Source organism: Bos mutus, chromosome 2, assembly GCF_027580195.1.
Source record: "Bos mutus isolate GX-2022 chromosome 2, NWIPB_WYAK_1.1, whole genome shotgun sequence".
In the NCBI taxonomy this organism is placed as follows: Eukaryota; Metazoa; Chordata; class Mammalia; order Artiodactyla; family Bovidae; genus Bos; species Bos mutus.
Window position 1 is genome coordinate 28,397,810 of NC_091618.1, and position 23,049 is coordinate 28,420,858.

A 23,049-nucleotide genomic window follows, 5' to 3' on the forward strand; every position below is an offset into this window, starting at 1 on the left:
CTTCCCCAGCCCTTCCCACGCCCCGCAGTCGAGTTGCCCCTGCCCATGGCATTGAGACCTCCTATCTCTGACGCAGATGTCTGTGGCCCTGAGCCTTATCTCCCACTCCCGCCAGGAATGTGGGGGAGGGGCTGGAGAGGGCTTTCACCCCAAGTGACCTAAACCACACATACAAACCCTCGCTCTCCATACACACAGAGTCACACAGTGTCACAACCCAGCACAGAGGTGACACCAGATGGGACAGGAGCCTGTTAACTGGGGGTCTGCCAGGTCTAAAAAGCGTTATTTGTCAGGGAGACAGAGCAAGCCAGCCCCTCGCACCTCCTGGGGCCCTTTTTAACCCAGCAGCTGCTGGGCCAGTCCTAGGGGGAAGGGCCGGGGCGGGGGCTAGAACTGGGGTTGGGGCGGGGGGCAGGGGTCCCGCCTGCTCTAAACTTAGCCTGGAGGAGCTGGTCTGGGCTCTTGTTCTCCAGCTGTGTCATCAGAGAATATTTTTGGGATTGGCAGCTGCAGGCTTCTCTGTCACTCAGGCCCGATTCTGGCGGACTGCTGGGGACCTGGCGGCTGGAGGTGGGAGGGAGGAGGGGAAAGAGGCCCTGGCTGTGGGAGGGGGCTGGGAAGGCCGGCTCTCCGGAGCAGGAAGCCAGGCCGCAGGCAGGGGAGGCTGCGGGGCCCCTTGCTGGAGAGGCAAACAGGAAGGACTCCCCCCTGAGCCCTGGGCCCCCGGCCCGGGAATCGCCGCCGCAGCCGCAGAGCAGCAGCTCCGGGCGGAGGGTAAGGAGGCGAGCCGGGAGCGGGCGGACAGCAGAAAGCCCCGCGGGTCCCGGAGCCCAGTCCCCGGACGCGCCCCGCCTCCCGGGCTCCCGCCGCCGCTCCCGGCCTGCCCTTGCGCCGCCACGATGAAGGCGGGCTCGGGGGATCAGGGGAGCCCCCCGTGCTTCCTGCGCTTCCCGCGGCCCGTGCGGGTGGTAAGTGGCGCGGAGGCCGAGCTCAAGTGCGTGGTGCTGGGGGAGCCGCCGCCCACTGTCGTGTGGGAGAAGGGCGGGCAGCAGCTGGCGGCCTCCGATCGCCTGAGCTTCCCGGTGGACGGCGCCGAGCACTGCCTGCTGCTGAGCGGCGCGCTGCCCACCGACGCTGGGGTCTACGTGTGCCGCGCCCGCAACTCGGCCGGAGAGGCCTACGCGGCGGCTGCCGTCACCGTGCTGGAGCCGCCGGCCCACGAGCCCGAGCCCCAGCTCGCCGAGCGCCCGCTGCCGCCGCCCGGAGCCGGAGAGGGCGCCCCGGTGTTCCTGACGGGGCCCCGGTCCCAGTGGGTGCTGCGGGGGGCGGAGGTGGTGCTGGAGTGCCAGGTGGGGGGCCTCCCCGCGCCCACGCTCTACTGGGAGAAGGATGGGATGGCGCTGGACGAAGTGTGGGACAGCAGCCACTTCTCCCTCGAGCCGGGCCGCGCGGGCGCGGGCGCGGGCGCGAGCCTGGCGCTTCGCATCCTGGCGGCTCGGCTGCCCGACTCGGGCGTCTACGTGTGCCACGCCCGCAACGCGCACGGCCACGCGCGGGCCGGGGCGTTGCTGCAGGTGCAGCAGACCCCCGAGAGCCCGCCCGAGGACCCCGACGAGGCCCCCACGCCCGTGGTGGAGCCGCTTAAGTGCGCGCCCAAGACCTTCTGGGTGAACGAGGGCAAGCACGCAAAGTTCCGCTGCTACGTGATGGGCAAGCCGGAGCCAGAAATTGAATGGCACTGGGAGGGCCGCCCGCTGCTCCCCGATCGCCGCCGCCTCATGTACCGCGACCGAGACGGCGGCTTTGTGCTCAAGGTGCTGTACTGCCAGGCCAAGGACCGTGGGCTCTACGTGTGCGCCGCGCGCAATTCGGCGGGCCAGACGCTCAGTGCGGTGCAGCTGCACGTGAAAGGTACCACGGCGCCCCCGGGCGGCCGGGGCCAGGGGCGGCCGGGGCGAGGGGCCTCCAGCGCCCTCCCTGACCCCACTAACTCCAGCCCCACTCAGTGCCTAGAAGACAGCGAGGAGTAAGGGAGGCTGAATATTAAAATGCCATTTCCCTCCTCCCTCCCTCCCATCCCCCAGGGATTCGCGTTTAGTACGTCTCCAAGGTATGCTCCAGGAACTTCCTAGCAAGCTCTCCAAATGATTCTGAGGCAGATGGTGGAAAACCACTCTTCCATAAAGGCCTTTAAGGAATGACTGAATCACCCAGAGGGACCTACAACTCTTGTAGTTCAGTGTTTTTCAGCCTCTTTGTTATCTCACCACCCATTCCCCAATGGGGTTTTGTTATCTCACCACCCATTCCCCAATGGAAACACCATTGGGGCCCCAGTGTATTATATAAAAGAATCATTTTATGGGTGTAAATTTCTAAATCCAAATTTGTAACATATATTTATGAAGTCAGTCAATGAGAACAAGAGATCTGTCTTATTAAGCACACACATTTTAACCATTCATAACTGGGTCTAGCTTTTGAGCCCCATGGGGAAAGCGTAGCTTCAGGTGTCACACTGACAAACTCCCGATTCACACCAAAGGGAGAAAACTTGAGGGCAAAAAAAATGCCCCCCAATTTTTGACTATTCTGTCATTAGACTGCTCTCCGGGTTTGCAAGAAGAAGAAAGTGAAGGAGAGGAAATTTATATTTCAAAGTTGAGCCCCCAATGGTATTTAATAAACAGTACATTGCTCATAACTAGAAAAGTCAGGGGTGAAAAACACGCCAAATTCACATTGGAAGTTAAAGCTGCCCATAATAGGAGTTCATCGCAACTCACGGCATAATACCTTCACTAGTTATTACCCAACTCTTTCCCTCAGAGAAAAATAGTTGGCAAATCTCCCGAGTCCGTCCTGGCACGCAGTCAAGCATGTGGCACCTGTACCACAGCTGGTGGCCTCTTGGGTACAGTTTGATGTGCACAAACCAGCCAGGCGGAGCTGAACTCTCACCCCCTGAGGACAGAAAAGTCCAGGACGAAGGCCGAGATTCCCAGAGCCAAGTGACAAGGCGGCCGTTCCCCTAGCGGCCCAAGTGACCCCACTGGCCGTTTCTGTCATCATGCTTTCTTTTTGTAAAATTCAGTTTTAAAAGTGGTTGAAGTACTTTCAAAATGAAGTTCAACTCAAACCCTTACAGAATTGTGTGTGGTGCCCATGAGGGGCCCCACAGAACATTTTGAAAATCCCTGATAACGGCCCCAAGCCCTTCTATCCCTTTCTCTGCTTTACAAATAAAGAAACTGCGGCCCAGCATCGTGAAAATGGCCTTGGTCAGGGTGATGTGTTAGGGTCAACGAGAATTCGGGTCATCTGACTTCCCTTCTGAGGATTTCTCTGAGTATACAACGCTACTAGCTCTGGGAGAAGAGCAAACGGCCTGAGCTACCATGGGTTTAGGCAGTGGGTGACAGAGGAGGGTCTTTCTCCCGGTCGGGGCCCTCTCCAGAGCCTTCTCTGGTCTCTCTCTTCTCCACAGAGCCCCGCCTCCGCTTCTCTAGGCCGCTGCAGGACGTGGAGGGCCGAGAGCATGGAATTGCGGTGCTGGAGTGTAAAGTCCCCAACTCTCGCATTCCCACTGCCTGGTTCCGCGAGGACCAGCGACTACTGCCCTGCCGCAAGTATGAGCAAATCGAGGAGGGCACGGTCCGCCGCCTCATCATCCACAGGCTGAAGGCGGACGACGACGGCGTCTACCTGTGCGAGATGCGCGGCCGTGTGCGCACCGTGGCCAACGTGACAGTCAAAGGTCGGCTGGCCGGTGGCGGGGCTGGGGGAGGCCGAGACAGAGGCAGGCCGGTGCCCAGTCCACGGGCTGATAATCTCCCATCCCTGTCTCAGGGCCCATCCTGAAGCGGCTGCCCCGGAAGCTCGACGTTTTTGAGGGCGAAAACGCGGTGCTGCTGGTGGAGACACGCGAGGCTGGGGTGGAGGGACGCTGGAGTCGCGACGGAGAGGACCTGCCGGCCACCTGCCAGAGCAGCTCGGGCCACATGCACGCCCTGGTCCTTCCAGGGGTCACCCGAGAAGATGCTGGGGAGGTCACCTTCAGTCTGGGCAACTCCCGGACCACCACTCTGCTTAGAGTCAAATGTGAGGGCCCCAAAGCCCCTAGGCAACCTCCTTAAGGGCTGGACAGGACGGTCAGGGCAGGAGGGTGACCAGATGACAGAGTCTGGGTTGGCAAAGTTGACTTTAGGTCCCAGGGATGTGGGAGGCTGGAACAGGGCTCGGATGCAAACCCTGCCTCTGTCTCAGGCATCAAGCACAATCCCCCAGGACCCCCGGTGTTGGCTGAGATGTTCAAGGGCCACAGGAACACGGTCCTGCTCACCTGGAAGCCTCCAGACCCCACCCCCGAGACCCCCTTCATCTACCGGCTGGAGCGGCAGGAGGTGGGCTCGGAAGACTGGGTACAGTGCTTCAGCATTGAGAAAGCTGGGGCCGTGGAGGTGCCCGGGGACTGCGTGCCGACCGAGGGTGACTACCGCTTCCGAGTCTGCACCGTCAGTGAACACGGCCGCAGCCCGCACGTGGTGTTCCATGGGTCTGCTCACCTGGGTGAGTTGGTCCTGTCAGCCCAGGCTGCCAGTGGCTGTACCTAAAGTTGTGCCCTCCCCATCACTCTTCCTCCCTTCCCCTGCGCTCCCCCCTCTCTCTAGCTATATGCCATCTACCTGCCAGTCTGTGCCCTCTGCCAGCCCCCTGGTTCTGATGGCCGTGCTCTGTCCCTGTCTCAGTGCCCACAGCTCGCCTGGTGGCTGGTCTGGAGGAGGTGCAGGTGTATGATGGGGAAGACGCCGTCTTCTCCCTGGATCTCTCCACCGTCATCCAGGGCACCTGGTTCCTTAACGGGGAGGAGCTCAAGAGTAACGAGCCAGAGGGCCAGGTGGGGCCGGGGCCCCTGCGGTACCGGGTGGAACAGCATGGCCTGCAGCACAGGCTCATCCTGCAGGCCGTCCGGCATCAGGACAGTGGGGCCCTGATCGGCTTCAGCTGCCCAGGTGTGCAGGACTCAGCTGCCCTCACCATCCAAGGTTGGTACTGGTGGGGACCATGGTGAGCAGATAGGGTCAAGACATAGAAGTCCCGTTAGCAAAGTGAGGCACACGCTATTCGTGCTTCTCACATCTGAGCCAGGAGTCAGGAGCATCCTAGGTGAGCTCAGATAGAGCACTCAGGGATCCAGAAGTCCAATTTCAACCCGTGCTTAGTCGCTCAGTCGTGTCCGACTCTGTGACCCTGACAGGTTCCTCTGTCCATGGGGATTCCATGGTGTGGGCTGCCATGCTTTCCTCCAGGGGATCTTCCCTACCCAGGGATCAAACCCAGGTCTCCTGCATTGCAGGCGGATTCTTTACCGTCTGAGCCACCAGAGAAGCCCGTATAGGAGATTCCTTGTTATTTTCACCAGCATCATATCCAAATTCTCTAGGGGTACTTTGTGGTTTGCAGAATTCGGTCATGTTTGTCGCCTTAAAGACACAGACCTTGGCCCCTAGTCCCTGACCACTTCCTGCCCTACCATGTGATGGCTAACACTATCTGAGTCACTTCCTGTGTGCCAGGCACAATCCTAATTGCTTTACATATATTAATTAGCACAGACTGCTCAACAGCCCTAAATCTTCCCTGGTGGCTCAGATGGTAAAGCGTCTGCCTACAATGCGGGAGACCTGGGTTCAATCCCTGGGTCGGGAAGATCTCCTGGAGACGGAAATGGCAACCCACTCCAGTATTCTTGCCTGGAAAATCCATGGACAGAGGAGCCTGGTGGACTACAGCCCACGGGGTCGCAAAGAGTCGGACACGACCGAGCGACTTCACTTTCACTTCTTTCACTTTCTCAACAGCCCTGCGGGATGTGTTCTTTTGTCATCCCCATTACAGATGGGGAAACAGACACAGGTCCAGTGACTTGCCCGAAGTCAGAAAACTGAGAAGTGCTAGTGCTGGATTATGAACGCAGGCGGTCTGGCTGCAGTATTGCACTCTGCCACCCTGAGGAAAGAGGAGAGGAGAGGGAATGAGGCCTCCTTGAGGATGACAGTTCTTGGCAGGAGTCTGAAAGTTCAGGGAATGCACTGGCATTTGCACCATTGCTGGAATTTGTAAGGCCAGTCACAGAATTCCTCAGTGTCCACGCACAGGGCCTGGAGGCAGTTAGCTCGCAGCAGCCCAGGAGGAGATCCAAGTAAGAAATACCCACAAAGAGAGCAGCATTACTAAAATACAACCCAGGTTCACATGGTAAAGAATCTATCTGCAATGCAGGAGACCTGGGTTCAATCCCTAGGTTGGGAAGAACCCCTGGAGAAAGAAATGGCATCCCACTCCTTCTTGCCTGGAGAATTCCATGGACAGATTAGCCTGGCAAGCTACAGCCCATGGGGTCTCAAAGAGTCAGACACACAACTGAGCAACTAATCTTTCACTAACATTGGGCTTTCCTGGTGATTCAGGCGGTAAAGAATCTGCCCGCAATGATGGAGACCTGGATTCGATCAGCTCAGGAAGGGTCAGGAATCTCCCTTGGAGAAGGGAATGGCAACCCACTCCAGCATTCTTTCCTGGAGAAGTCCATGGAAAGAATCAGACAAGGCTGAGTGACTAACACTTTCACCAATGTCAGAGTCATGCTGAGGGCTGGTTTATAATGCAGATTCTTTGACCCTTGCATGCTGGGGCAGGGGGAGGGGCAAAGCCTAGGAATCTGCATTTTCAGTAGGCTTTCTGGGAATTCTTATGCACACTAAAACCACTGCTCTTGAGAGTTGGTGTGTAAGCACAAAAAGAATTTTTAAAACCAACAGATGCATCACAACAGTCATCTAGCCTGATGTGCCCAGCCCCCTCCCCCAGCACATGCCCTGCAGTGGGGCGCTCACTGGGTAAGCAGAGCACAACCAGGGCGCTACCCATAACCACACCTCTCCCCACGCAGAGAGTCCCGTGCACATCCTGAGCCCCCAGGACAAGGTGTCGCTGACCTTTACAACCTCCGATCGGGTGGTACTGACCTGTGAGCTCTCCCGGGTGGACTTCCCAGCGAGCTGGTACAAGGATGGGCAGCAGGTGGAGGAGAGCGAGTCACTGGTGGTGAAGATGGACGGGCGCAAACACCGCCTGATCCTGCCCGAGGCCCAGGTCCAGGACAGCGGCGAGTTCGAGTGCAGGACAGAAGGCATCTCAGCCTTCTTCAGCGTCACCGTCCAAGGTCAGGGACTGAGGCAGCCTAGGCTCCCCCAGTCAAGGCTGACCCAGGGGGCTGTGCCAATCCTACCCCATCCCCTGCTCTGCCCGCTTGAGGGTCCCTTCCAGGGAGGGCCTAGGGGGCCAGGGGACATGTTTGCAGATCACGCTGCCCCCACACCACCCTCCAGCACACTTGGCCCTCATATACCCTCTGCTGGGAGGGATGTGAGGGGACCTCAAATCAATGAAGGGCAGGGGAGGTGGGAGCTAGCATTTGTTAGGCACTTGCTAGCCAAGCCCTGTGCTGGATACTTGAAATGTACACTTTCATTCAACATTCAAGGCTACATGAGAGCCAGTATATCTCCACTCATGGATGAAGTAGCGGAGACTCAGAGAGGTTATGCAAGTTGCTCACAATCACACAGCCAGCAACTACGCTACCTGGGTTCACACCCAGGACTGCTTATCCCACGCCGCAGGAGGTCAGGGTCAAAGGAAAGCTTTAGGTGCAGTGGTCCAGAGGTTCTTGGAAGCCAGTCCATGTTCTGGCTGCTTCAGAGACTAATATCAGGAAACCTATTATTAGTGCATAGCCTCTCCCCACCCCCACCCCAACCCCAGGCCTCCAGAGCCCGAATATCCAGGACAAAGCTTTGAGATCCACTCTAGGAGGACAACTCTGGAACCACTGAACCAGCTCAGTCTTCTCACTTTGAGTGGAAATCCTGTTACGGCCCCATTGCCAAAAGGTCCTTTGGCCCTGCGTGAATGTGCCCTGTGATGGGGAACTCACTACCTGTAGGGGGTGTTGCCCCAAGGTGACAGCACTGAGTCATTCCCACCTCCCACCTCCTCCCTGTCCTGGAGCCAGCCCACCAGGGGCTTCCTGGTAAAAGCCAAAGCAAGCAATGACCTCCTCTCAGCCTAGACAAAGGCCCTCTGTGTTCCCCCCACCCAGCACCCTCGGATCCTCTGGGGACTCCCAGGCCTGTCCACAGGATCGCAATACTGACCTGTGACACCTCACCTACCACCATGGACTCAGGTGTTCCATGTGTGGGTGTCGGTGTGACCCCATCTCTGCTCCCTCCAGACCCCCCAGTGCACATCGTGGCCCCCCGGGAGCATGTGTTTGTGCACGCCATAACCTCTGAGTGTGTCATGCTGACCTGTGAGGTGGACCGGGAGGACGCTCCCGTGCACTGGTTCAAGGACGGACAGGAGGTGGAGGAGAGTGACTTCGTGCTGCTGGAGAGTGAAGGGCCCCACCGCCGCCTCGTGCTGCCCTCCGCCCAGCCTTCCGTCGGGGGCGAGTTCCAGTGCGTCGCTGGCAACGAGCGCGCCTACTTCACCGTGACCATCACAGGTGGGGCTCCAGGCAGGCCACGGGATGGGGCAGCTGTGCCCTGCTCCCACCTGGACAGCCGGCACACTCCTGGGCCACCATTCCCAACCCCCCCAGCCGATCACACCCCACCCTTTCCCCCCAACCCATGGTCTGCACGCTGAGGTTCAGCCACTGCAGAAAATGCATTGTCATAAGCGCACTAGTCATAGCTACATGGCAGAGGGAAGCCCACCTTCTCTATTCTCCTGAAGGCCCTCCGAGGGGAGCCTTAGGGTAGTGTGGGGTGAGGAGACCCGAGCACTAGAGGGGTTAAAAGTCTCCTGTGGGAGACCTCAGCTCCGTCTGGGCACCCAACTCTCCTCTCCCCAACCTCACACTTCGTATAGCCCTGTCCCCACCCAGAGAATGGGGAGAGTTTCCACAGGCGAGGCTGACACCACGGTCCCCACCGTGCCGCTACACCCCTGCTGTGCTTTGTGGTCATGTCACGGTTAGCTTTGAGTAACCATCTGAGCCGCTGTGAGCCCTGGTCCTTTCCAGGAGTAGGGAACAGGCGTGAACCGGGCAAGGTGGCCGGGCACCTCGGCCCCGGCCCCAGATGCCCAGCCACGGCTGTGTCGTGTCCTGCAGACGTCTCCTCGTGGATCGTGTACCCCAGCGGCAAGGTGTACGTGGCGGCCGTGCGCCTGGAGCGCGTGGTGCTGACCTGCGAGCTGTGCCGGCCCTGGGCCGAGGTGCGCTGGACCAAGGATGGCGAGGAGGTGGTGGAGAGTCCCGCGCTGCTCCTACAGAAGGAGGACACAGTGCGCCGCCTGGTGCTGCCCGCCGTTCAGCTGGAGGACTCGGGCGAGTACTTGTGTGAAATCGATGACGAATCCGCCTCATTCACGGTCACCGTCACAGGTGTGGGTCCACCCCCCGCCCCCGGGGTCATCAGAGGACTGCCCTGAGCCCTTGGGGAGCTGGCCACATAGCCCCTAGCTAGCACACTGGGGGCAGGGAGGAGGGGCTGCAGGTGCAGGAGGTGGTGGTGGGGGGTGGTCCCTACCCAGAAGATCCGGGGATCACTGTTGGAGGAAGCAGGCTCCTCCCCAGCGCCCAAGCCAGGAATAGCTGTGCTCCACCAGCTCACTTACTGAGCAGTCTATATGTGTCAGGCGCTGGGCCAGGTGCTGTGGGTCACTGATGCTTATTGCATATAAGGTCCCTGCTCTCAGACAGGTGCCGGTCTAGCTGGGGGTGGGGTGGGTGCAGCTGTTAACCAGGGGTCGCAAACCGGCAGTCCCTCGGGCCTCATACAGCCCACAGGTGTGTTGTGTTTGGCCTGCAGAGTCATACCAAAGTCAGGACAGTTCCAATAACAACCCGGAGTTATGCATCCTCTTGAAAAAGCCGAAGACCCGGCGCCTCTGGTCCCGCTTCCCCCCTTGGCGACGAACAGCTGGCGCTGAGTAGCAGCTGCCCCCATAATTGGGGGCCCACATTCCTCTGTTTCACACCCACCCCCATCCCCCACTGTTCTTTTTTGCTCCCCTTCCTAGACTGCTTCAGCCTGGCCCCTGTGGGCATTTGAGTTTGCGACCCCTGTGTTTAACCAATAAACACGCAAATAAATGTACGGTGACACTTCGTGACAAGTGCCGTGGAGGAAAGAGGGCTCAAGAGAGCCGGACAGGAGGTCAGGGAGGGCTTCGGGGAGAGTCACTGTGCCATCCGCAGGAGCCAGTCCTGGGCCAGGCTCTGGACACTCGGTAGCTCGCAGACACACGTGCATCCCTGCAGGAGTGGATAGCCTGGCAGGAAAGCCAGACACCTTAAGTCTTAGAGGGAGTGTCGCAGTAAGGCGCAGTGAGAGCTCAGGGCTGGGGGCTGCTAACCTGGTTGGCTAGCAGGCAGGAAGTAGCTTCAGAACAGATATTTGGAGCAGGGGCTGAGTTAGCTAAATGGGGGTCTGGATTTGGACTGAAGGTCAGAGGTCAAGGTTCAAAGCAGGAAGGCACAGGATGATTACGGAAATGATGGTTCACTGCCGGAAACTTTGGGGCTGCAGCTCATGGCGCCGATCACAGTGTGTACCTGAGCGGGGCGGGGAGTGTAAAACCCAGGTGGCTCTGGATGGCACTGAAGAACCCAGCGGCTGCACTGGAGCGACCATCCCGATGCCGGCACCTTCTGGTTGCCCTCCCCACTGACCTGCTCTAGAAACAAGGCTTCAGCCTAGATTTGAGCTACTTAGGGCCTCCCAACTCCCTGCATCCCAGATAGGACAGCCTGAAACACACAAGCCACAAAGCCAAAAAGGCCTTTCTGCACATATTCTGTTCTGTAGTGGCTGCCTTCAACCGCTCCCTCCCCAAGCCCTGGCCAGACATCATGGCTGCAGACACACACATTCCAGCCCATAATTGGCCTCCCCACAAAACACAAGATTCTTCCTGGTAAGTTCGCACAACACACCACCTTGGCTGTGGACCAGGAGAATCAGGTCTGATGCCAAGCTGAGGTCCCATAGCCTTGCAGACTCCCCAGTCCCATGGCTGCATGCCATCTACACTCCACTGCCTCCATCTCTTCCCCCACCATTCAGGCAGCCACACTCCAACGTCTCATGGCGCTGGTAGACCCAGAGAACCAACCTGCATCATACAGACTATTAGAACAAGCCCAGTTAGGGAGGCAGAGGCAAGAGCTGGATGTACCCTGGTGGGCATGTCTGCCCATACTCCCCACTGCAAAGACCTAGACCGGGAAGCTAGCAGTTCCCCAGCCAGCCACTAGGGGGCCGAATGCTGAAGGAGCACTTCCGCGTCTTGGAGAGGATTAGGGGAGACCTCGAAGGTGCGTAGATGCCTGGGCAGCCTGGCGCTCAGAGCCCTTGTCACCTCCCACATTGACATCGCTCCTTTCTGTGAAAGGCTGACCACTCCAGAGCAGTTAGAGATGAACTCGAATCGGCATTTAACATCCCCAGGGAATTCAGGCACAGATGCAAATTCATTACTGAGTTTCCTACAAGCCTTAGCTTGGAATCCCTACCACTGCTGGCAGAGTCTGTCAGTTCAGTTCAGTCGCTCAGCTGTGTCCGACTCTGTGACCCCATGGACTGCAGCACTCCAGGCTTCCTGGTCCATCAACTGCTGGAGCTTGCTCAAACTCATGTCCACTGAGTCGGTGATGCCATCCAACCATCTCATCCTCTGGCATCCCCTTCTCCTCCTGCCTTCAATCTTGCCCAGCATCAGGGTCTTTTCAAATGAGTCAGTTCTTCTCATCAGGTGGCCAAAGTATTGGAGTTTCAGCTTCAACATCAGTCCTTCCAATGAATATTCAGGACTGATTTCCTTTAGGATTGACTGGTTGGATCTCCTTGCTGTCCAAGGGATTCTCAAGAGTCTTCTCCAACACTACAGTTCAAAAGCATCAATTCTTTGGCACTCAGCTTTCTTTATAGTCCAACTCTCACATCCATACATGACTACTGGAAAAACCATAGCCTTGACTAGACAGACCTTTGTTGACAAAGTAATGTCTCTGCTTTTTAATATGTTGTCTAGGTTGGTCATAACTTTTCTTCCAAGGAGCTAGCGTCTTTTAATTTCATAACTGCAGTCACCATCTGCAGTGATTTTGGAGCCCAAGAAAATAAAATCTCTCACTGTTTCCACTGTTTCCCCATCTATTTGCCATGAAGTGATGGGTCCAGATGCCATGATCTTCATTTTCTGAATGTTGAGTTTTAAGCCAACTTTTTCACTGTCTTCTTTCACATTCATCAAGAGGCTCTTTAGTTCTTCTTCACTTCCTGCCATAAGGGTGATGTCATCTGCATATATGAGGTTATTGATATTTCTCCCGGCAATCTTGATTCCAGCTTGTGCTTTATCTAGCCTGGAATTTCGCATGATGTACTCTGTATATAAGTTAAATAAGCAGGGTGACAATATACAACCTTAACATACTCCTTTCCCAATGTGGAACCAGTCTGTTGTTTCATGTCCATTTCTAACTATTGCTTCTTAAGCAGGTAAGGTGGTCTGATATTCTCATCTCTTTAAGAATTTTCCACAGTTTGTTGTGATCCACACAGTCAAAGGCTTTGGTGTAGTCAATAAAGCAGAAGTATATGTTTTCTGGAACTCTCTTGCTTTTTCGATGATCCAACAGATTTTGGCAATTTGATCTCTAGTTCCTCTGCCTTTGCAAAATCCAGCTTGAACATCTGGAAGTTCACAGTTCATGTACTGGTTTGGAGAATTTTGAGCATTACTTTGCTAGCATGTGGGGCTTCCCTGGTGGCTCAGAGGTTAAAGCGTCTGCCTACAAGGCAGGAGACCCAGGTTCAATCCCTGGGTCGGGAAGATCCCTTAGAGAAGGAAATGGCAACCCACTCCAGTATTCTTGCCTGGAGAATCCCATGGATGGAGGAACCTGGTAGGTTACAGTCCACGGGGTCGCAAAGAGTCAGACATAACTGAGCGATTTCACTTGCTAGCATGTGAGATGAGTGCAATTGTGGGGTAGTTTGAACATTCTTTGACTTTGCCTTTCTTTGGGATTGGAATGAAAACTGACCTTTTCCAGTCCTGTGGCCACTGCTGAGTTTTCCAAATTTACTGGCATATGGAGTGCAGCACTTTCATAGCATCATATTTTAGGATTTGAAGTAGCTCAACTGGAATTCCATTACCTCCACTAGCTTTGTTCATAGTGATGCTTCCTAAGGCCCACTTGACTTCGCATTCCAGGATGTCTAGCTCTAGGTGAGTGATCACACCATCATGGTTATCTGGGTCATGAATATTTTTCTTCTGTGTATTCTTACCACCTCTTCTTATTATCTTCTGCTTCTGTTAGATCCATACCATTTCTGTCCTTTATTGTGCCCATCTTTGCATGAAAAGTTCCCTTGGTATCTCTAATTTTCTTGAAGAGATCTCTAGTCTTTCCCATTCTATTGTTTTCCTCTGTTTGCACTGATCACTGAGGAAGGTTTTCTTCTCTCTCCTTGCTATTCTTTGGAAATCTGCATTCAAATGGGTATATCTTTCCTTTTTTCCTTTGCCTTTCGCTTTTCTTCTTTTCTCAGCTATTTGTAAGGCCTCCTCAGACAACCATTTTGCCTTTTTGCATTTCTTTTTCTTGGGGATGGTCTTGATCTGCCTCCTGTACAATGTTGCAAACCTCCCTCCATAGTTCTTCAGGCACTCTGTCTATCAGATCTAATCCCTTGAATCTGTTTCTCACTTCCACTGTATAATCATAAGGGATTTGATTTAGGTCATATCTGAATTGGTCTAGTGGTTTTCCCAACTTTCTTCAATTTAAGTCTGAATTTTGCAATAAGGAGCTTCCCTTTATCGAATGGTGGTTTTTCCTCCTGCCCTAGGTAGGTGTAGCCAGCTGTGACCATAAGGAAGTTGTTTAACCACTCTGTGCCTCAGTTTATTCATCTGCAAAATGAGTTTAAAACAGTACGTACTCCCTAGGATTGCTATCAGGGTGTAAAGTGCTTACAACTGTCCTGGAACTTTAGCAAACAATGTATAAGTACTTACCAATACTATTACAGATCTGCCATCCCTTATCCACAATCCTGAAACCAAAATAAGAAAGAAAACACTTAAAATCAAAAGGCTTTTTGTACGTTTGGTATTAAAAGTTATTTCTGTAAAACCTGAGCTTAACTCTGTGAAGCTATTTGCACTTTTAAATTATCCTGCTTAGGGTGTATCTCCATATGTTAAACTGCAGAGATGTTAATATGATTGATTCTGGGGGGTCCACAGTAGGGGCTGAGGGGGAGTATGTGCTATATGATAAATGCACCATTTCTAGAATTGGAAGCATTCTGGATGGTTCCAGCACATTCCAGCACACTTGTGGCCCCAGGGATTTCAGAGAACTGATTTTGGACCTATTACTATCCTTATCACTCTTAACGATTTGGGCAACCGGGATTTCATGCTGCCGGACGGCTCCAGGGAGGCTGACCGTGAGTCTGTGACAGCCTGTGGTTGTCCCTACTCTGCAGAACCCCCAGTGCGCATCCTATACCCCCGGGACGAGGTGACCTTGGTGGCCGTGAGCTTGGAGTGTGTGGTGCTGATGTGTGAGCTGTCTCGGGAGGATGCCCCAGTGCGCTGGTACAAGGACGGGCTGGAGGTGGAGGAAAGCGAGGCCCTGGTGCTGGAGAGCGACGGGCCCCACCGTCGCCTGGTGCTGCCCGCCGCCCAGCCCCAGGACGGGGGCGAGTTCGTATGCGACGCCGGAGACGACTCAGCCTTCTACACTGTCACTGTCACAGGTGGGCAGTCTCCGAGACCCCCTTGGAGAGGAAGAGAGGCAGGAGGCTGAGGGACAGATACCCACCCCTCCCAGTTCCTGCACCTTCAGGACCCCTGTGTACCACACACAACTTTCCCCCTGTCCAGGCTTCCCTCCCTCCCAGCCTCCTCATTCTCAGCCATCAGAGAGCCCTGAGTTGCCCAAACCAGGTCAGGACAGTGGCCAGAGGCCTGGTGGAGAGAGCCCAACAATTGGGAGAGCTCATTCATTCGTGTATTCGACAAACACTGATCTGCTCAGCACCGTTCTGATGCTGAGGGATTCGGTAATGAACGAAGGAGAGAAAACCTGTCTTTATGGAGCTTGCCTTCTTGTGAGAGCAGACAGACAGCAAATAAGGGAAACAGGTGGTTTTTCAGGTGGTGATCAGTTCTTCAGAGGCAAAACAGGAAAAAGGGACAGGAAATGGAGGGGTAGGGAGGGCTGTGCATTAGGGTTAGATCTGTGAGGGTGGGTCTACCTCTTCCTGTCCATGCAACCCTGGGCAAGTCAGTTCCCTATAAAGAGGCTTCAGGTCCTCATCTATAAAGTGAAGGCAGAAATAGGGAGTGTCAGGAGTAGCTGAGAAAAGAACTGTAGTGTCCTTAGCATGACACCTGGCACACAGTAAGTGCCTACGGATTGTAGGTGGTACCATTTCCCAAGAGCTGCTCTGCAAAAGGAGAGGATTGAGAAACCAGTGGTCAGACAGGTAGAGGCCGAACCCACCCGATTCTGTCTCTGTTCACCCACCAGCCCCTCCAGAGAGGATTGTGCACCCAGCAGCCCGCTCGCTGGACCTGCAGTTCAGGGCTCCGGGGCGCGTGGAGCTGCGCTGCGAGGTGGCCCCAGCTGGGTCCCAGGTGCGCTGGTACAAGGATGGGCTGGAGGTGGAAGCATCGGATGCCCTGCAACTGGGTGCCGAGGGACCCACCCGCACCCTGACCCTGCCCCACGCCCAGCCCGAGGACGCCGGGGAGTATGTGTGTGAGACTCGCGATGAAGCCGTCACCTTCAACATCAGCCTGGCTGGTGGGTGCTCCTGGCCAGCCCGGGTCTGGGAGGCGGGAGCGGGGGGCATCACTGAGCTGACACACCCACCCTCTGTCCAGAGCCCCCTGTCCAGTTCCTTGCCCCAGAGGCAGCCCCTGGCCCGCTCTGCGTGGCCCCCGGGGAGCCAGTGGTGCTGAGCTGTGAACTGTCCAGGGCTGGTGCCCTGGTCTTCTGGAGCCATAACGGGAAGCCGGTGCAAACAGGCGAGGGCCTGGAGCTCCGAGCCGAAGGACCCCGCCGCGTCCTCTGCATCCGGGCTGCAGACCTGGCCCACGCAGGCCTCTACACCTGCCAGTGTGGGGCAGCACCGGGGGCCCCCAGCCTCAGCTTCACCGTCCAAGTGGCTGGTGAGTATAGCCCTGGGCAGGAAACCTGAGAGTCTCGCCCCTAAACCCTTGAGTCTTCCCCCTCTCTAGTGCACCCAGCCCCCGGCCCCTGCCCCACGGCTCTCAGTCCCTCTCCCAATCTGGCCTCCCACCACCCTCCTCCCCAGCCCTTGAGCCATTCCCTCCCAATGACACCCGGCCCTGACCCCACAGAGCCCCCCGTGCGGGTGGTGGCCCCCGAGGCAGCCCAGACGAGGGTTCGCAGCACCCCAGGTGGGGACCTAGAGCTGGCGGTGCGCCTCTCCGGGCCAGGGGGCCCTGTACGCTGGTACAAGGACGGGGAGCGCCTGGCCAGCCAGGGGCGGGTGCAGCTGGAGCAGGACGGGGCAAGGCAGGTGCTGCGGGTGCGGGGGGCACGGAGCAGGGACGCTGGGGAGTACCTGTGCGACACGCCCCAGGACAGCCGCATCTTCCTCGTCAGCGTGGAAGGTAACAGTGCCGTCCTCACTCCCCTGGGGCCCCAGCCCCCCCACTAAGGGCCTCACGCCACCCCCCCACCATTCGCCCCCACCCACCTCGCTGCCCACCAATGCATGCACAGCTATCGCATGGATGAGGGCTCAGGGCTCCCCTTTCCAGGAATCCTCAAAAAGGAGGGGCAGAGGGCTCTGGAGTCTACCCCCCAGGTTCCAGTCTCAAGTCTCCTTCCCAGTAGTTGTGTGACACACTGGCAAGTTGCTTAGACTGTCTGAGCCCCGGGTCCCCAGGGGGAGGATAGCGTTTGGCCTGTAGGGCTATTGTGACAGTTAAATGAGATTGACAGGGTCTGTCCTAAACGATCTGTCTTTATTAGGGAGTCAGAAAGGTGGGTGCCCGGCCAGCATGGAGACGAGGTGGTGAGGAGTGGCAGGCAGGGAGTTGACATCTTGTCCTTCAAAACAGCTCATGACTGACACACAGCTGGTCCTCAGGAAGATTCTGTTTAATAACTGGGGGGTGAAAGCCTGTTACTGGGGATGAGGAGGGGCTGAAGAGGGTGGCGGTAGAAAGACCCAGCCCCCCTCACTGTCTGATCCTGCCCTCTGCCCCCAGAACCCCCGCTGGTGAAGCTAGTCTCGGAGCTGACACCACTTACTGTCCACGAGGGGGATGACGCCACGTTCCGGTGTGAAGTCTCCCCACCAGATGCCGACATCACTTGGCTGCGCAATGGGGTCGTTGTCACTCCAGGGCCCCAGCTAGAGATGACCCAGAATGGGTCAAGCCGCACACTGACCGTGCGAAGCTGCCGGCTCGAGGATGCAGGGACTGTGACTGCCCGAGCTGGGGGCACATCCACAAGTGCCCGGCTGCACGTTCGAGGTTCGGTCCTGATGGAGACGAAACAAGTCCTGTTCCTAAACCTGTTTTCCCAGCCCTGGCCCTGCTAGGAGACCAGTCCCTGAGAAGAGGGAGCCGGGGTTCAGCCCACCAGGCTCCATGGTCCGCTCTCTCTTCCTGCCCAGAAACGGAGCTGCTGTTCCTGCGGCGGCTGCAGGACGTGCGGGCAGAGGAAGGCCAGGACGTGTGCCTCGAAGTGGAGACCGGCCGCGTGGGGGCGGCAGGGGCCGTCCGCTGGATGCGAGGTGGGGCGCCCCTGCCCCCTGACTCCCGCCTGTCCACAGCCCAGGACGGCCACATCTACCGCCTCTTCATCCACTGCGTTGTGCTGGCCGACCAGGGCACCTACGGCTGCGAGAGCCACCACGACCGCACCCTGGCCCGGCTCAGCGTGAGGCGTGAGTGCCCCATCCTCTCCTAACGCCTCCCTTTCCCCATGGTGCAGCCTCTCCTGGCTGGTCAGGGCCCCTCAGACCGCTCCCCCCCCCCCAACACCAAAGTGCCCCTCGCCAGCAAGGCAGGTCAGCCCTGGCTGACCCCCAGGAGCGTGACCCAAAGCAGCCTGCCCAAAACAAAACTCTTCTTTTTCTACTGTTTTCTATTTACCGTAGAAGTCCCTGTGGATTTTGGTTTCCATTTCATACATCCAAGTTGGCTTTGCTATAAACATAAATATTATACTTCAGAAAGACTTGCCATATTTATCCTTCAGTCACCTGCCCCAGGATATACGAGCCCATCTGAGAAGCAGGGATGGTTAGCAATAGCACCCCCACCCCGAAGATGGAGCCCTCTATCAACTGTATGACCTCAGGCAAATTACTTAACCTCTCTGAGCCAAGTTTTCTTTTAAAAAGGGTCTTTGAGAAACTTAATCGGGATAATATGAGAAATACCCACACAGAACTTGGTAAACGGTTGTTGGTGGGGATGTGTATTCTCTTCTGATTTATTTCATTCATTCAATCACAACAAACCCATGTCTCAAGGCTATTATCCTCATACAGTTGGGGAAACTGACGCCCAGGGAGTTCAAGCAGTTTGCCAAAGGTTCCATAGCAAACTATGTGGCAGAGTTGGGGTCTAGTCCTGCTGTGTCTGATTTTAAATTCTGGGCTCCTTCCAGTGTCACAGCACCCTTCACCCCAACTCCTCACCCCACAACCACACATCACCCCCTTCATGTGTCCCCTCTCCTAACCCCAGTAAGCCCCTCTCTCCACCCACATCTGGCTGGTTTCACTCCCTTCTTCCTGCTCCCTGGTTCTGAACTTTGTTCATAGGGTCTTACTAGATTAGGGGTTAGAGGCAGACAGAGCCAAGGGGTGTGTGGAGCTCCCAAAAGCCCTGCCCAGATGTGGAGGGCCTCATTTCCCCCTCTTTCCCCATCTCCCCCCACTAGCAAAGCAGCTAAGGGTGCTTCAACCTCTGGAGGATGTGACCATCATCGAGGGGGGCAGTGCCACCTTCCAACTGGAGCTGTCCCAGGAGGGGGTGACTGGGGAATGGGCCCGGGGTGGAGTGCGGCTGCAGCCGGGGCCCAAGTGCCAAATTCAGGCCGAGGGCCACTCTCACCACCTGGTCCTCAGCGGCCTGGGCCTGGCCGATTCGGGCTGCATCTCCTTCACTGCGGATACACTGCGCTGTGCAGCCAGACTCACCGTGAGAGGTGTGGCCTCTAGGACTGCTGCCTGCCTGCTGACTGCTCCGGTGTGATTCTACTGACCCCACTACCCGTGTGGCCCGCACTGACCTCCCTACCAGAGTGTGATGCCCTGACTCGCCACATGTGGCCCTGGTGACTGCCCTACCTGTGTGAGCCCACTGGCCACCACTGCCTGCTGCAGCTCTCTCTGCCTGCCTGAGTGTGGTCCTCTAATCACTAAGCCCCAACAGTGCCAAAGAGTGACTCCGTGGGCAACTCCGCTTCAGTGACCCCTTCTCTTGCTTGCAGCCCTGGTGTGTTCCCCACTGACCACATCTACTCTGGGGTCCCCGCATTGCTCCTCTGAACCCGTGGTGTCCCTCACTGTCCAGTGTCTCCTGTCCATTCCAGCCAGTGTGACCATGCCTGCTTATGGGTGACATCTCTGCTCCAATTTCTCCCACTCTGGCCCCACCATGTCCCCCACTGACCACCTTAAATGTGACCCATCCCCAGCTGGCCATTCCTGCCTTGTTGACCCCTCTGATCTCACTGTGTCCCCCACTGATCAGCATCCCCTTTGGACCCCTTGTTCCAGCATGCCCCCCACTCACCGGTGGCCTCTGTTGATCACCTTGTCTAAATGTGCCCATCAGTGACCCCTGTGTCCAAGTGTGTCCTCCTTCTCCCACTCCCAGAGGCCCCAGTGACCATTGTGCGGGGGCTCCAGGACCTTGAAGTGACCGAGGGCGACACAGCTACGTTCGAGTGTGCACTTTCCCAGACCTTGGCTGATGTCACCTGGGAGAAGGTCAGAGCCCAGCCCCAGCCCAGCCCACCTCAGCATCATGAGAGCAGTAACAATGCCCCAACAGAAAGAACTACTACTCAGTAAGCCATGTGCCTGGCATGTGCTAAGGTTTACTTTACATTTAAGCCTCTAACCTTATAGCAGCCCGATGAGGCAGGTCTTATGATCTTGTTATCTCTAAGGAGACTGATGTTCAGTGGAGTGAAGTATTGCCCCAGGGCAGACATAGAGTTCATATTTGAATCCAGGTTTCCTGATTCCAGAATCCACACACATTGCTGACATGATTGGTACATGACTCTCGGCTTCCCGCGTCCATGGCGCCCCTCCTCAGACCAAATGTCCCCAAAGGGTGACACCGTCACAATGAGACTCCTGGCGCGGCCCAGAAGGCGCGGGAGGGCCCTACCCCGTAGCATAAGCGTGCCTCGAAAGTGTTAGGTATCAACAGAGGGCGCCGCCGCCTACTAGGGCCGGGGCCGCTTGTGCCCGGCCGAGTTTTCACCCCGACCCTTTGCAACCCCCGCCCCTAGGATGGGCAGCCGCTCACCCCCAGCGCTCGGCTCAGGCTCCAGGCCCTTGGCACGCGCCGCCTTCTCCAGCTGCGGCGCTGCAGCCCCTTGGACGCAGGGACCTACAGCTGCGTGGTGGGGATGGCCCGAACTGGGCCCGTTCACCTAGTGGTGCGCGGTGGGTACCAGGTGCTGCCCGGGCCGGGCTCTACTGTGGGTGGCGGGGCTGCGGACCGGACTTGCCCAGGGGACTCGCTACGCTGCCTCTAAGGAGGGGGCGTGGCGTGGGCGGGATCTGGTACCGCCCCCCTCAGGCCCGCCCTCCTCACGCCCCCTGGCTCCGCCCCAGAGCGCAAGGTGTCTGTCCTCTCTGAGTTGCGGTCCGTGAGCGCCCGGGAAGGCGACGGAGCCACGTTCGAGTGCACCGTGTCGGAGGTCGAGACAGCTGGGAGCTGGGAGCTCGGAGGCCGCCCGCTGAGACCCGGAGGCCGCGTCCGCATCCGGCAGGAAGGTCTGCCGACTCTCTACCCACTCTGGCCCCCTCGCTGCCCCATCCCTCCGGCTCAGACAGACCCCACCCAAAGGCCCACCTCCAGCTCCGATGAGTTCCGCCCTGCGGCCCCAGAAGCTGTCTCTCCGCCTCTCCCTGACCTCCAGCTCTTCAGTCCGTCCAGGACCACCCCTCTTTCCCCTCGGCATCCCAGTTCTTCCCCGGGACCTACTCTGGCCCCACCCTCATCCCCCCACCCTCCCCAGAGGCGGCTCCGGCCTCGCTAGCGCCTCCTATACCCCCAGGGAAGAAACACATTTTGGTGCTGAGCGAACTACGCGCCGAGGACGCTGGTGAGGTCCGCTTCCAGGCGGGACCCGCCCAGTCCGTGGCTCAGCTGGAGGTGGAGGGTAAGACCTGGGGCAGGGACGACCAGGAGTGAACACGGTTTCCCCCGGAACTGCCAGGCTGGCGATCGGTCCGAGGAAACCTGCCTCCCCACCCCTTCCTCGAGAGACTCTCCGGAGGCGGGTCACAGAGGGCAGTGCGTTTCCTGGGGAAGAGGAGACTTTGGGTTGAAGATAGAGAGAAATGGGCTGGTGGCATAGAGATCTAAGATCAGGAATGGAGGCCAGAACGGGAGGGAAGATGCGTCTCTCCTGGGGTCGTGCGTGTCCCTATTAACTTAATAAGCCCTCGTTCTCCACCCCCAGCACTGCCTCTGCAGATGCTCCGCCGGCCCCCTCGCGAGAAGACGGTTCTGGTCGGTCGCCGGGCGGTGCTGGAGGTGACAGTGTCCCGGCCGGGAGGTCAAGTGTGCTGGTTGCGGGAAGGGGCTGAGCTGTGCCCGGGAGACAAGTATCAGCTGCGCAGCCACGGCCCTGAGCTGTGCCCGGGAGACAAGTATCAGCTGCGCAGCCACGGCCCCACCCACAGCCTGGTCATCCATGACGTTCGACCTGAGGATCAGGGCACCTACTGCTGCCAGGCCGGCCAAGACAGCGCCTACACACGGCTGCTGGTAGAGGGTGAGTAAAGCTGACTGGGCACAGGTCAATGAGGCGAGCCGGCTGGCCAGGGGTCTCCTAGGAGCTGGTGGGCTGAGGCACACCTCCCACAGGTTTTCCAGGACTTGGGATGGCAAGCTGGTTCTGAGATGTGTTGGAGGTGGGCAGTGGGGAGGCAGCAGATCACACAGCCAGGGCTGAGAAGAGGAAGTAGCCCTGTGGTGTCAACAGGAACCACTTGGTTCCGGGCAGCTGTTCCTACCTTGCTACATCCCTGCCTGTCTGAGCTTCTCCTCCCTCCCTCCCACCGCTGGACCACATTCATCTCTCCTGAACACCCCCATTTGTACCCAAATTCCTCTCCCTCCAACCTGCTGGCCCTGGGTCTGTGCCCCCCACCTGTCCCTCATCTTCTCCTGCTCTCCCCCATCTCAGCGAGCTCCACCTTGGCCTGTGCAGAGGGCTTCTGAGCTAGTCCCATCTCTTTCCTCTTCCACATAGGAGATGCCACACTCTCCACCTGAATTCCTGCGTTCCCTTCAGATGCCTGCCTTGCCCCACCTCTGACTGACCACCCCCACTCTCCTGCTCCAGCCCTGACAGGCCTAGAAGGGGTGGGTCAGAGGGTGAGGGCTCAGTTCTTCCTGTGTGGGTACCAAGGCTCTTCCAGGGGAGAGGAATGTGGTACCCACTGTCTCCGCAGCCCCACTCACAGTCATTCCTCTGCAGGTAGCTAGGAGGCCAGAACCAGGCCAGGCAGGTGCCCTCAGACAGCCTGGAGGGCACATGCTCTTACCCTGGGAGCGGGTAGGGAGGGAGGGGACCCGAGGTGTTGGAAGACAATAAAAAAAGTTACAGCTCCTTTCCTGGCTCTCTGTGTGACATGTGAGGGCAGAACTCACCTGGAGCCCCCGCAGAGTGAGTGACGCAGGGAACCAAAGCCT

The 23,049-nt window shown here is 57.4% G+C and overlaps 1 protein-coding gene across 5 annotated transcripts; it reads left to right on the forward strand.

Annotated features, from left to right (window-relative positions):
- Positions 1 to 125: 125 nt before the first annotated feature.
- On the forward strand, positions 126 to 22,966 carry OBSL1 (obscurin like cytoskeletal adaptor 1). 5 transcript variants are annotated; one of them, XM_070386059.1, is made up of 21 exons: positions 127 to 1,914; positions 3,491 to 3,760; positions 3,853 to 4,104; positions 4,270 to 4,572; positions 4,752 to 5,048; positions 6,956 to 7,228; positions 8,303 to 8,575; positions 9,188 to 9,460; positions 14,589 to 14,861; positions 15,638 to 15,913; positions 15,994 to 16,281; positions 16,474 to 16,749; positions 17,353 to 17,622; positions 17,766 to 18,038; positions 19,043 to 19,309; positions 19,984 to 20,096; positions 20,630 to 20,786; positions 20,958 to 21,119; positions 21,404 to 21,508; positions 21,812 to 22,126; positions 22,607 to 22,966. In XM_070386059.1, the coding sequence occupies exons 1-21, from the start codon at positions 903 to 905 to the stop codon at positions 22,627 to 22,629; spliced, it is 5,751 nt and encodes a 1,916-aa protein (XP_070242160.1). In that variant the 5' UTR covers positions 127 to 902; the 3' UTR covers positions 22,630 to 22,966. The 5 variants fall into 5 exon arrangements, with proteins under 5 accessions (XP_070242154.1, XP_070242168.1, XP_070242160.1 ...); XM_070386053.1 differs by lacking the exon at positions 21,404 to 21,508 and having other exon boundaries at positions 126 to 1,914; XM_070386067.1 differs by lacking the exon at positions 19,043 to 19,309 and having other exon boundaries at positions 126 to 1,914.
- Positions 22,967 to 23,049: the final 83 nt, after the last annotated feature.